Source organism: Branchiostoma floridae, chromosome 1 (genome assembly GCF_000003815.2).
Source record: "Branchiostoma floridae strain S238N-H82 chromosome 1, Bfl_VNyyK, whole genome shotgun sequence".
Lineage (NCBI taxonomy): Eukaryota > Metazoa > Chordata > Leptocardii > Amphioxiformes > Branchiostomatidae > Branchiostoma > Branchiostoma floridae.
Genome location: NC_049979.1, coordinates 11,373,483 through 11,387,606, shown reverse-complemented (window position 1 = coordinate 11,387,606; position 14,124 = coordinate 11,373,483). Strand labels below are relative to the sequence as shown.

The following is a 14,124-nucleotide window of genomic DNA, read 5'->3' as shown; positions in this document are numbered from 1 at the left end:
AGTTGGCCCGTTCAGAACATCGATAAAGAAGAAATTGGTCATACAAAAGCTCAACCTTTTGTCCTATACCATCGAGGAGCCAGTTGCATTCCACTTTAAACAAGTGCTTTTAAAAAAGCTGGCATTTTGCCAATGTTTGCGTGTGTGAACGTTTTTTTCTAGTTATTAGAATGTCATATAAATAGAACAGAGTAACTAAACCTGATATTGGCGCATGGAGAGATTCACATATGTGCCTGAACTGCAGCAGATCTAGACGCCAGCAAATTTCACTACACATTGCCTGTTTTTGAGTGAGCTCTGTTGCGGGGCATTTTTAATTTTTTTTTTTAATTTTTATTTCTATTCGGCAAGAAAACGAAGCGGCGAATCCGTTAACCAAAGAAATAAATTGGTGTGGCCAAATGGATGTAAAAATTAGTATTTTAATGGATGTAAAAAAGAAAAAAAAAGTTGAAAAAAATCTACCTCCCCGGATTCGAACCGGGTGCATTGGTTTAGAATGCGTAAACTTTACCACTGCGCTAGTGCGAACATGTTGAAGAAATGCAGAATGCGTAAACTTTACCACTGCGCTAGTGCGAACATGTTGAAGAAATGCCTGTTTTAACAGGTATACAAATGTTTGGCATGGATTGAACAGGTCCGTTCATCTCAACATCACAACGGCGACTACACTGGCCAGAAGGCATTTTGCGACTGCAAGTCGCAAAATGCAAAAATGTCGAAAGCATAGTCCATCGGGCATTCCTCATAGCAGCCCAAGGCTGGGGTTGCATCAAACCAGAACATGTGTTTGTAAAGTCGTAAATATCATCGCTAAGATAAATCAAGGTTCACCAGTTTGCATCATTATCTGTCTGCGATGTATCTGATGACTGAATTTATGACATATTTCAACGCTTACAACAGCCTACGGCGCACCTTGTGATGCGTGGAAAGAATTGCATTCATGGGGTCAATGACCGCATATGGGCAGTCGTCCGATGGGTTGGTTTGGCTAATGCTCAGTGGCCCATGGCCACCTTTCGCTCGGCTATTTGTGCACCGGGCAGTTCTTTTAAAAGTCCACATTAATTCTGGCCTACCTGTTCTAAATAATAGGCTGACTCAGAATATGGGACACACCACATATTGGCGTCTCTGTTGTTTTATTATTCAAAGATATGGTAAAACTCTACCATTACTTTGTTGAGTGGTGGCTGATCTGTTGCTTGGGCTTCCTTCTTTCAACGCTAGAAAAAAAAAACATTGTAGCAAACGAGGGGACACTTGTCACTTGAAAAGAGTATGTTTGAAATATGTTTGTTGCTAGCCTGACTAAAATCGCGCCCCTAGCGGCCGGCCCTCAGAGAGCTTGTGTAAACACAGGCTAGTTTGTTGCTAATTACTGTCCAATGTCATCTCTACCAACATAATAGAAGTAACACCAGGGTTAAACAAGACATACTCAACAACCGCTATTTTGATCGCACCCTGGAAGTTTGTAACATTTCATCGCTAATCATTATATAGACAGGTTGTGTGGATCAATCACAACCGGTACCCTCCATTCCTATTGGTTATGCAGCGATGTCTTCATAAGCACTTGGTTAATGAAGAAGAAAGCCATGCAATAATGATAAGCCATTAATCAAGGTAAATGTTATTCATGCAAATTGGAAGGACATTATTTGCTCAATTAATTGCAACCTCTATAATAATACATTAGGGATAAACTATGGAGACTAGACTTTGTATTTGCGCCATATCTCAACTACGTTGAAGCGAACACCACGCCTTCCATAGTTAATGGGAATAATTGTTTGACGAAGGTACAAGTGAAAGTCAAGATCGGTTAATTATACTGTTTATTTTCACACACGTGTAGATACAGCATATTGTGAATAATGGAGCAAGGAAAGTCAGGAAGTTAAGAGGCTTAAAATAACATATAAGCTTATCTATTGGCCTCTCTAATACGCAATAGAATGTATGAACATATCATAATTCATCCATCTTCGAAATTAATCCATCTTTGAAAATATTTGACTTTGACACAACAGAGTTTTCTTAGCCACACCTCTTTTCTTCTCATCAGATGTGATACAGTCTCTGAGATAAACATCTTGGAATAGAAGTGTTGTCAGTGATACATCGTTGGAAATATTTGACTTTGATTTGACTTTGATTTGAGTTTTCTTAGCCATACAACTTCATCTCTACTATACAGGTGTTTAAAAAAACCTTAAGCTTCCTGCTGTTCTCATGAAGAAGACGACATTTTCAACCAAAGAAACGATGTTGAATTGATTTACCAACCAAATGGAACTTTTTTGACGATACTAGTCAATTAGCCTGAAACCCAGCCTTGCTCGCTTTGGTCCGCTTCGGAAGGTCGCTACAGCGGGAGTGGCTCAAAGCTAACAAGGCTGGATTCCAGGCTACTTTACATGTACATGGCTCCAATTGAATCTTTAAACTCTTATCAATCATGAACAATTTTGTCGTAAAATAGATGCTTATCCAAAAGGTTCCTAAAGAGCACACGTTATCTTCTGGGTCATTAGGCCCCGGATATTTTGCATGAGCAAATTGGAAATTACAACAATAGCAAGACTTTTGTAAAGTATAAAAATGTTGAAACATTTTTTGCCGTGCACATTATGGCACAGAAGTTTTGAAAAAACCATTTTACAATTTTTATTTTTATTTCGCCCTCTCGCTCCATATTTTTTATGAAAAAATCCGTGAACCAAGAAAGTAAATTGGTGTGGCCTCACCAAAACAGATACTTTCCTTTTCCTTTTAACCACGTGTAATCACACCTTGTGGATACGTTTTGGCTCGTTCAATCCGTGACCCAGAAGACTGCATGTTTTGAGCAAGTAGATGTACGGTCAAACCTGGTCTCAGCCACCAAAGGGTCTGAGGGAAAAGTTTGTGGTATGGAGGGTTGCTCCAATCAAATGGACTGGTTGGCTAACAAAACAACAACTGTTACATTTGCACAATTTATACCTTTATACTCCGGGGGGAAAAGCACTTACAAGTGATATCCACAGCTGACATGCATAAACACCATGAATTTCAATAAATATATTGTTCAAATGTCAGAGCCATGTTTGTCAATGTGTGCTTGGGGTTTTCTGCCAAAATTTCGATTGGTTCATTTTCTACTTCGCATGATAGAATGTGCTTAATTGATTTTACAGTCTTTTGAGCAATCATCCCCAATTTTGTTTGTTGATCGGATAATCACAAGGGGACGGTAAGAGGATGATTGGTTGTCAAGATATGTGGTTAGTTTGCTGGTTAAAAGCAGAGGGAAGAATTATGTGAATAAGTCGAATAGGGCGTTTGGCTGTTTGATGTGGCGTTTGGCTGGATGCAGTTGATTGCACCAGGTGGCTGCCTGGCCAGGTTTGACTATAACGTTATATGAAAGCAAAACACACAAAAATTAATTCCATATTCAAAGATTCTGGAGGCTTAACATATATACAATCAGCACACAGATTCAAAAAACACACATCATTCTATAACAAATACATGCAATAAATGTCACTACAGTCGATATCTAGTATGCCCACTGAGTCCTTCATGAAAATTTCTAATCATCAGGATTAGCATTTTGTCATCAAGAAGAAGCTTGCTGGTAGTTGCTTCATACATTTTTGATGGTGGTACATAAGAGTTAAAATTTGCAACACATGCTTGCTGGACGGGTACTCTTTATCATTCATTTGTTAATAATGCCGTTGAGATTGCCTTAGTTGTCTTGGTTGTGCAATGACACCATTCATCATTATGGCTCGACCATTAGTACCATATTAATCATATCACTAACATATCAATTCATGTATATTTTGATGTCAGTAAATTAAATCAAGTCATTGTCGCATCAATTCATATCTATTTTGATGCCAGTATAAATGGAGTCAATGCCATATCAATTCATGTTTATTTTGATGTCGTTATTAATCAAGTAATTGTCAAATCAATGCATGTATATATTTTGATGTCGGTATTAACCAATGGTTGAGTATAAAGCTTTGATGATGTAGATGTAGATGTAATGTAGATCAGAGACGTAATGTAGACCTGAATAAAGTCAAGTCAAATCAGAGACGGAGGGTGCCATAGACTTTCTGCAACTGATCATCGAGTCACGTGTGTTTTCTACATAACATGGCATCACAGAAGCAGTGGAATGTCCATTCTTTGACAAAGACTGGAGTGGATTAGTAAAAAATTTGGGTGATTCTGACATTCTGAACTTGGGAACATTGACTCGGATATTCATGGCATGGCTAGGTGTCAAAATCTGTCATTTCAAGAGGACATCACCCTCAATCTCATCCTGGTAGGGAAGTCACATGTCGGTGATTTGCAGACTCCCGACTAGCCAGGTGATCTTCTGCCAGACTTGATGTTTAAGTCATTGTTTTTATCTCAGATCAGTTTGTCTAAGCTGGTAGTATCATTAACTTTAAGATACAGTCAGGATTCTCGAAAGTATTATCATAAAGGGTCAAAGACATGACTTAAAAGTTTGCACAGAAATTTGGTGAGATAGAGAAATGGAGCAAATTAAAATTTTACAGGAATCTTTTAGAAAAGAAATCCAAGGATCTGAAATAGATTCCTAGTGGTGAAATTTAGCTGCAAGAATTAAGGAGGCCAAACGAATCCTTACTTCCGAACATAAACATCATCATTGCCGAGAAAATGGATGCGCCTTTCTCTTGGTCGCTGATGTTTCTCCACTTCCTCCATGGCATTTTGTTTCTCCATTTCTACCATGGCATTTTGTATCTGCTCTTGTAGGGTCATTCGAGGAATCTTTTCTAGATCTGGCTGGCATTCCTTTTGTGTTTTTGCAAAAGACCTAAGCTTATTGATAGCCTCGGTTGCTTCATCTTCTACGAATTGCATGATCTCTAACTGGTCAGGATTTACAACCTCTCGAGACTCAGAGTACACATCCATGATGATACTCATGAACATGGTGAGCAGGAAAAACTGGATGGTACATTGGAAAAACACAAACAGGGCTGGTCCGAATAATGCAGAGCCCTCCTGTAGCCTTTCAAAGGTAAATGACCCCAACATCATACCAAACAGACTCTCATAGGTGGCCAGGAGAGTGCTATACTCCATCAAATTCAGGCCCAGGGTTAGGTTAGCAGCAAGAGCAAATGCCGTGAAGATGATACTTGCCATGATAAGGAAATTGAATAATGGCTTTGCTGTTTTTATCATCGTATTCATCAAGCTGTAGACATGATTGTTGAACCTCAGCAAGCGGATGAGCTTGATCAGGGAACAACAAATTAAAAAGCTCAGTGAATAAGTGTACATCTGATACCACGTGGCTGCTTTATGGTAGCTCTCAAACACGTGGTCTTCATGTCCGTGTCCACTAATGTCGTCGATGACGCCCTGAGCTCTGAAGTACAGACTGAGCGTTGCGGCAGTGCTGAAGATGATGAAGATTTCCAACCAGCTCCCCGCCTCTGTGAGGTACTGTAGTGGTCGCGTGTTGAAGTTCATCACTGCAATGGGCAAAGTAGAAAATGAATGATGCATCTAACCAGTGTCATAACAATGCTGGTTAACAATGATTAAGTTTACTTACTGTTCAATACACATTACTTGAGGCAATGCACTTTTGTCTCTTTATTTACATGCATTTGTATTTTGATGTTGCTGCCTGAACTTTCACTTTACCTTAGAATGGTAAGGAAATAATCTAAACGCTAATATTGCTACACATAAGATTTTGTACCTGCTACGATGAGATAGTAGAGCATGAAGAATGCCATGGTTACTCGCAGGACAAGCAGGGCCACCTGGTCCTTGTGATGCAGCCTGAAGGTCGTCATCTCAGTTGCCATGGAAACGCGTCCTGTGATGCTAAACTCTGTTACCATGACGACCACAGAGAACAGGTTGGCATGGGGATTGTACAGCGTCATCTCTATGAAGACCGCTCGGGTCTTTTTGTCCAGCCAGTTTTTACTCTGTAGACTGGTAGATATTTCGACGCTCCCGTCAAATGTCCAGTTGAGAGTCGCTACATAGCCACCTGTGGCGTAGGTGCCATGCTTTCCGATGTATGCAAAACCTGAAGGTTTTCAAGGACCATTGTATTATGGTATTATTTCATGGTTGTCACCATTTAAGGACCAGAGCTTGATATGGATTGTTGTCAAAGATGTAAGTGGTCTACTGGAACTGTGTTAAGATGTTAAGAAATGCCAAATTACCCGAAATCACTATGTCTAGATGGGTATCTAGCAATAGTTATAAATGTGTGACAAATCCACATACTCACCATCAGTCACGTTTCCGTATGTGAAATGCCATGGGGACTGCGCTGTGCTGTTGTCATAATTTGGTTCAATTGCCGCATCCCAGCTGCCGTTGTAATTGGAAGTATCAGCGTTAAGTACAGAGTAGCCATCGAGGCAGCTGGCTGATACATTCTCCATGGTGTCCGGAATGGTGCATTGTTGTTCTGCAATGTATTAAACACCCATTTATAAGTCTAACTGGAAGGAGAATGAAGTTAGCATCTTAGCATATCAAACTACTTTGAGAATAACTTTGAACTGGCCCCAACTTGGCATATGTGACCAATAGAGGGAAATTGGAAGGAAATCATCAACAGAGAAGGTGAACAATATCAACTTCTTGGTGCCCTTCATCAGTTTGTGACATCATATCTTAATAAGGGAGATCAATTGTCCACAAAGTGACAGGGTCATTCAACCCTGACAAAGGTGTTTGAAAGCGATCACCAACCTTGTTTCATGCGGACTTGGCGGAACCGTAGTGGAACAATGAGGTGTGTCATGTGATCAGGAAGGTGCAGAGTATGGTTACTTGCCCGACGGTTGTACCATGGTGGGGAGTGGGTAGCAGGGATCAGGGTGGTGTCCACCCACTGCCAAAATGAAGTCACGTCTGATATCTGCAAACATAAAGCATAATTTGTTAGCAACAAAATAGTTCATATGGGTTGGATATTACACTTTACAAGGCCTACTTACATACTAACCCTAATGAAAGAGACTCTTGATGTTTATTCGAATGACCCTTTAAAGCAGACTAAGTTCAAATTCAAACAGCTGTTTTACCTCAGAGAATGCAGCGCCTTCAGTGCCATCCACGACAAAACCATTGATAGCCTTGTTCATGTGGAACGCATGACTGCTTCGCTCGCCAAAGGACGTCAACATGAGAACGCACACGAACATGCCGTACAGCAGGACCTCTTTCAGGGCGCTGCGGACCTTTTTCTTCCGAAGTCGGCGTGCCCTGTCCTCAGCAAGGACATCATCACTGGGCAGCTTGGTACCCATTTTATCAGAAGGTAGCTAAAGTAAAAAAAATTAAAGGTATAGCAGTAGAACATCAGACAGAGGATAACACTATCCAAGAGTGTTAACTAACTTAGGCTCTCATATCTTATTTAGCCAGGCACATGGGGTCACTTCTATTCTTCAACATCCCTATTTTATAACTGAAAGTTAGTACTCATTTCCACCTTGTGTTAAGTACCTTTCCTGGGGGAACAGTGTCAGGGCATGTCAGAGGGTTCAGCCTAAGATTTCAGGGTTCTGTGCCAAATACCCTAAGGATACTATTACACCATACAATGCCACAGATTGATCGAACGTATAGAACAGCGATTCCACTTACGTGTTGAGGCAAAATGTCAAGGCACTTTTCGTCATCAGTGATCGCAGTTGGTGGCAGGTCGTCATCATTCGCGGGTTTCTGAAGTTAGAACATACAGGGTTAGCGTTTGTATTCAACGTTTATATACAATAAGAAGATCTTTACATCTTAGAAGTGCAATCCTCATATCACCATATGTTGTATGTCCCTCACAAAGAATCATCCAATGGTTTTGATACTTGCAGTACGCCCTAAGCTTTGAACCCCCGTCTGAATGTCGAGTAATGTTAGCTGGCTAAGAGTTAGCTGGCTATCAATCTCATTGCACATTTGCCTGAATTGATCGTAAGGCTGGTAGTATAGAATAGGATTGTACTAAATCGTATTTTCTCTGAATTTGTGTTTTGATAAAGCTGGTGTTCATAAAATGAAATGTTGCAACACTGTGGTGCACTTTCCCTAGAATGCTTGCTGTCCCACTTACCCTGAATAACAGGACAATGCCAACAGCAGCCGCCATCAGCTTGACAGGTTGCAGTAGGAACATGTCTGTTGCAAACGACGTGACAAAAGTGATGAGCCAGGCCTCGGCCTTGGCACGGCTGAACGACAAAGAGTACAGCACGACGAAGAACGCTGCCACAAAGCTCACAGACCACGCTAGTGCTCCGGCTGGTATAGGTTCAGTGGGAAAATAAATTATAATTGATAGAACAGTACTGAGCACTATTCTGTTCCATAGAATCCAAAAAGTCCAAGCGCAGTACTATGTATAATTATTCCAATGCAGGATACTCAACAAAGAAGTTGTTGTTGTCTCATCCAGTTTTGAAATTTACAATCCTAGATTTATGGTATGAAAGTGACATCAAGCAACCACAAAGGAATAAACAGGGTAAAATAATTTATCATAATATAACCATTATACTAGTATAGTACATTTTAAAATGTCTTACCTAGCCTCGATGCCCACCACGGTAATTTGAATCCAGCCTTTGGTTTTATGTTCATATCTATAGAATAGAATACAATGCAATATCAGAGTTAGAACACAAATATCAGTGACTCTGATAGGATTGTAAACAATACATCATGAAGGCAAGGTATAAAGAGATCAGCATCTTTTCAAGCTGGCTATACCAAGAGGATATCAGAACGTCCCACCTGAAGACCCAGAGGATCTCTCCTGCATCATGACCTCGATTGCCCCCGGGTCAGTCCTAGTCGGAGTTGGGCGGAGGTGGCGAACAGTGGGACGCCTCTCGGCCAGGCTGGATGGCAGGGCAACTGCACCTTTCACAGGCTGTGAGGGTGTCCTGGTTGGTTTGTCAGATGAATCTTCTTCTGGCTGAAGAACCGAGGTTGTGCCAGACCTTTGTCCACGGTAAACCACTAAAAGAGCAGACGTACACAACATCAATGACATAGACTTTTCTTGGCTTCTATGTACCTCTGTGACTGAATTCAAACACAAAGCAAAGAGATAGCATACCGTGTGGCTCTGTGAGTGCTTTAGGTGAGGCCTTTGGCGGCCGAGGTGATGCGTTCCTGTACAGGAACACGATGACAGACATCACGGGTAGGATCAGTGCAGCGCTTTGAACGCTGATCATTATCTGGAAAGAACAGATGGAAATACAACATTGTTTTGTTTGCTGTTAATGTTCACCTTTAGTCAGCATAAACCATAGCTACGAACCAACCAACTGACCACACTATATGGCCTCCTTTGGTCAACAGTGACCATGGTAAAATCCTGACCACATCAAACTACGAATCAACCAACAAATAGATCAAGCAACCAAGCAACCAACAAACGAACAAGCAAACAAACAAACCTAGTAACAGAAGAAACACAAACACTTCACCTCAGGTAAGCTGATCGGGAGTTGGAACTCCACGCCCATGAACCTGATGGGTTCTGGTGGGTCAAACTTGTCTCCCTGTCCAAAGAACATGATGTTGGTGACCATGGTGCAGTACACCGTGCACATACAGCACGTCAGGCGCTGCACACGGCTGAAGCTGCTGCGGGCGGGACGGCCGACCATGGAGTAGTAAAGGTGGCCATCATGGGCGTCTCTGTAAATGTAGGGGGAATCGTTCATAAAGGTTAGGGAGACTGTATTTGGCTTAGCCTCCACAATACCTTCTTAAGGGGGCATCATTGTAAAATTTGGCAAATGGGAAATAATTAGCCAGGATATTCTGCCCCCCTCTGATTGTGCCAGCAAATGGAACCCTATGGTGGCCAAAATCCCCTGGTAAATATTTTCCCTATAGCCAGCGAGTATTACTTAGTCTGGTATTTGGTAATAACTGTCAATTTTATAGCCTTTCAATGGGGAAATGTTAGCCTTCAATTCAAACACACTGACTGTCATGGCCAATAATTCCCCCTTTTGCCTAGTGGAGGCTAGTCACTTTATACATATATGTATAAGACAGAAACGCTAAATCAAAGAGATGCTATGAGAGAGATGACAAGGGATGTGGCCAAAAATGTCCCGTACCCTTAGTTATTAGTGCAGTTGCAGCTAATTCTATTTCTATCAGGCTTGCGATTAGAAAACAGTATCGCTTTTTTAAGGACATATAGATGTGTTGTCACCGTTAGCTTATCAAGTGTAAACTTGTATATGTATATAGAGAAGTTAATGTAGGAAAATAAGGAAATGCCTCTCATTGTGGTAAATTTCCTAATATTACATAATACCAACTTTGACATCCTGCTCATTATCAGGTTTGATATGTTGGCCATCTCTTCTGGACTCGCGACAAAAACCATACGGTTGATTCTGCCATCACCTTCTTCCAATGCGAGCCACCTTAGAAGTGGAAAAGGTAACATGTTAACACTTACATGTAAATTGTTGCATGTTGAGTAATCTCTACCCCCTTTACAATGTACATACAGTACTGGTAGGACCCAGAGGGGGGTGGAGAGGGCAAGAGCATTAATTGCCATGTGGACACAAGGAGATAGAGGGAAAGAGAGGGACCCAGTGCAGAAAAAAGTGGTTGAGAATCAACACCCGGTATGATTGTGATTTCTACAAAACTTGTCACACTTATGTCCTGGTTTAAAATGTGTGTGTGGGTAGCTTTCTATACAATACAATACAGTTAACAGCTTACATGATGAGTTCAATTCTTCCAATTCAAGCTAGCAATAGTTATCTTTATACCTTATATAAATCATTGATGGTGAAATATGTTGAATTCAAGTTGTTGACTAAAATGAAGTGTAGCTTTACTACTTACTTGTTGCAGATGAAGTAGTCTTGGTGACCAGAACGTACATGTTTCACCACGACCCTGCTGAGAAACCTGCAAAAATTGGTCAGACACGTTGGAGAGCATGAATACTATCTCCCACGCCATGAAATATTCTTCGTGTGTTATGTGACTCTCTTACATGTACGCATAACACTCTACCCACTAGGCTGCCACAACAGTATTATTTGGTCTCAAGCAGAAGGGTTTAGTTGTCTTTACCATCCAGGGCTGAAGCCAGCGTTGTTGTGCCAGACATGGACGTGTGTGAGCGGGCCCAGACGTCTCTCCGTGGACACCAGGAAGGAGTCCTCGCTGCCACTCTGGAACAGCACCCGCCTGTCGTCACACAGGTGGAGGGGCTCGCTCTCATCCATAAAACCAAACAGGACGATGGAAACCTGGTACACATACAAATACTTGAACAAACCATCATCATCATACATCCAGTATGAATTAAAATATTTAGTATAAATTTCATTTAAATGTTTATAATGCATCTCAACAAAAAAAGGCAAATTTTCAGTGTTCATGTGATTTCCTGTTCTGTGTCTTTTTCTCTTTAGATAAAGAGGAATTGTTATCAACTTCTGGCATACACACACTAGCTGTATATAAATACATATGAAGCTGTACCTGTGCAGTAGTCCCAGCACCTGCTCTGTACCCTGTGTAGATCGTTATGACGTAATGGTTTTCAGGATCAGAGTTCAGCCGGAGACCGGTCGGTATGGTAACACCAATCTGAAAATAACATAATTCTGCAATGTGACTGCTGTAATTAGCTCAATCTTGAAGATCATATATTAAGCAGATTCCTTCCTAACTCAATTCAAATGATCCTAATACTATTATAGTTACCCAGGGTAATTTATTTCAACAAAATGATGCCTACTTTCTGAAGATCCGCCCTGTCGGCCTTCCTCCCCAGAAGGCAGCCCATTACAAACAGTCCAAAAACTGTGAGGACGGCGATAAGTCCAACAGGGTTTTCAGTAATACTGGCACTGAACACTTTGTCAAATCGCAGTGGGTTTGGGGGCACGAATCCAGAAAACTTGGTCAGGTGGTCACATTGGCAGTGGATGTGGGTGGTATTTGACAGTGGACCCACCTATTATGAAAGAGATAAAAATTAGAAAGAATGTTCCATGGATCTATGATTGTGTCGGTATTGTGACCTTGAAAAGGTGACCTTGACATCCACCATTGGGGAAAAGCATGATCAAATACATGTAAATGAAGGAGATACAAGTAGTTTAATTAGCTACAAACCATACTCATGCAATGTTGTCCATGCAGATAATGCAAGAATGCACATTTCAAGATGATCAGATCTACCTTGCATCCATCGCTCAGCCACTGCTGCGACTCTTCTCCAAAGTACACGCAGGCAGTCTCCAGAATGCTGACTGTAAACTTGCTCGTCACTTTGGCTCTGGAAATGACATCTTTGGTATCGTAGAGTATATCTGAATGAAAAGAAAGAGGTTGGTGTTATTTTCTACTTTAAAGCTTAAATTCTTCACAGCAGATGATGACTGACAGTGTATACCTGTGTGAAAATTTGCCCGTCCCGGACTAGTCCGAACCGGCATGAACCGTCAGTTCGAACCATGCAATAGTCCGGGGGTCGGACGGGTCGGTCGGACGGGACGGACGCTCGACAGTTCGCAGAACGGTTCGGACGGCCATAAAGGGTCCAGATTGGCCGCTTGGACTAGCCCGGACTACGTCCCGGACTGGTCCCGGACGGCATGGTTCGAACGCTTTCGGGCGGCGGCCTGGAGCGGGCCGTTCGAACGGTTCGAGCCGGTACAGCTCCGCCCGGGCCGGACGGCCGAACGGGCGGTTCCCATAGCAACAAAGCGATCCGAACCGTCTGGGGGCGTGCAGAGCACCGCGGGGCGCCGGCTCGGACGTCTGCGGACGTCTGCGAACCACCAATTTACATGGCAACTGTACCTCCAAAACACCCGTGAAATGCGTAAAATCGTGCTATTGTGAGGTGGAAATCGCTGCCCAAACAGTTCGGACGGTCTGAACCGCCGGAATGCCGTCACAAAATAGAAAGAATTTGAATGCAATTCATCCCTCTGCCGCCAGCGCTCCTATAGACAAAATATTAATGACGGCTTGAAGTTACAGAATGACACCAGCCGCAAGACAATCAATGTAAATCACATGTGCCCTCACTTTGACGTTATGTGCGTGCGGAGTCCCAGGAAACATTTGATTGCCCGCACAAACCATGTACAAAGCGTAAGTAATGGATTTCTGATCATGATGTCTTTCCGACTGAAGCGTGGTTACCAAACATGTGGCGGAGACACTATCACTAATATATGATATACATTCAAGTCCATAATCTAGAAGATTCATTTATAACATCATTGAATGCCCTAATATATTCATGCCAACGCTAGGCACGTTACGCACCCAGCGGCGGCGAGGGTTCAGTGACCCCATCTCAAACGTAAACAAGAAGACGATCCTATGAAGAAGCCAAACATTTTGTTGGTGTGTGTTGAACTTTATTGTATTTTGTTGAAAGAAAGTTGTATCTAAATATTGAATGGTAATATATGTTAATCTAGTGCCACAAAATATTATTCTACGTGTCTAAAATAAGACTAGTTTTGATATAGGTGCTGGCCCCCATGCGTGAATTGAACTCTCCCACACTTGATTGAAGCCTCCCGGTCCTTTGGGACAGCCGCCCGACAAGTGCGCACATGTCTATAACTCGTTGTTTGTTGTTTATTTTACGTTCCATGTGTTAATTTTTGGCACAGTTTGCACATCCATTGACAGGAATACCACTAAGAATGATGTCGTCATTATACCCATTTCCTTTGTGTTTCTTGCCTTTTTTCACGAGCAAGTTATTCAAAGACGGGAAAATACGATCCAGATATCAATTTGCGAGCCAGTGGCTAGGCCACACCCACACAGCGCGAAACTTTAGGTATAGAGGCGTGCCGCTGTCCATCATCGCGTGGCGACCGACAAAATAATTAGCAACCATATATCCGCTAGCTGGGTGTCATGCTGTCCGTATAATAAAACGTCTGCACAATTATTATTGGAATCTTTCGGCAGTAAATTTACTTTGCGCACTTGTAAGCGACTTTTGACAAGACTGGCCGGTGTTCCCGTTAAGCTTTCCTTCTGTCCTAA

General features: G+C 42.0%; 1 protein-coding gene across 3 annotated transcripts in view; it reads right to left on the bottom strand.

Annotated features, from left to right (window-relative positions):
• Positions 1-4,141: 4,141 nt before the first annotated feature.
• LOC118418162 (polycystic kidney disease protein 1-like 2) overlaps positions 4,142-14,124 on the bottom strand; it is an 18,635-nt gene continuing 8,652 nt past the window's right edge. For 2 of the 3 annotated variants that reach the window (XM_035824001.1, XM_035824015.1), the window contains 17 exons: positions 12,286-12,416; positions 11,840-12,058; positions 11,581-11,688; positions 11,167-11,345; positions 10,933-10,998; positions 10,389-10,496; positions 9,537-9,750; positions 9,161-9,284; positions 8,833-9,060; positions 8,625-8,681; positions 8,153-8,340; positions 7,690-7,767; positions 7,125-7,364; positions 6,790-6,958; positions 6,320-6,502; positions 5,771-6,109; positions 4,142-5,537 (listed from right to left, as the gene is read on the bottom strand). In XM_035824001.1, coding sequence (XP_035679894.1) covers positions 4,675-5,537; positions 5,771-6,109; positions 6,320-6,502; positions 6,790-6,958; positions 7,125-7,364; positions 7,690-7,767; positions 8,153-8,340; positions 8,625-8,681; positions 8,833-9,060; positions 9,161-9,284; positions 9,537-9,750; positions 10,389-10,496; positions 10,933-10,998; positions 11,167-11,345; positions 11,581-11,688; positions 11,840-12,058; positions 12,286-12,416 — 3,494 coding nt within the window. In that variant the 3' untranslated portion in view covers positions 4,142-4,674. The remainder of the gene's footprint in view (positions 5,538-5,770; positions 6,110-6,319; positions 6,503-6,789; positions 6,959-7,124; positions 7,365-7,689; positions 7,768-8,152; positions 8,341-8,624; positions 8,682-8,832; positions 9,061-9,160; positions 9,285-9,536; positions 9,751-10,388; positions 10,497-10,932; positions 10,999-11,166; positions 11,346-11,580; positions 11,689-11,839; positions 12,059-12,285; positions 12,417-14,124) is intronic. The other variant, XM_035824008.1, reaches the window with a different exon arrangement.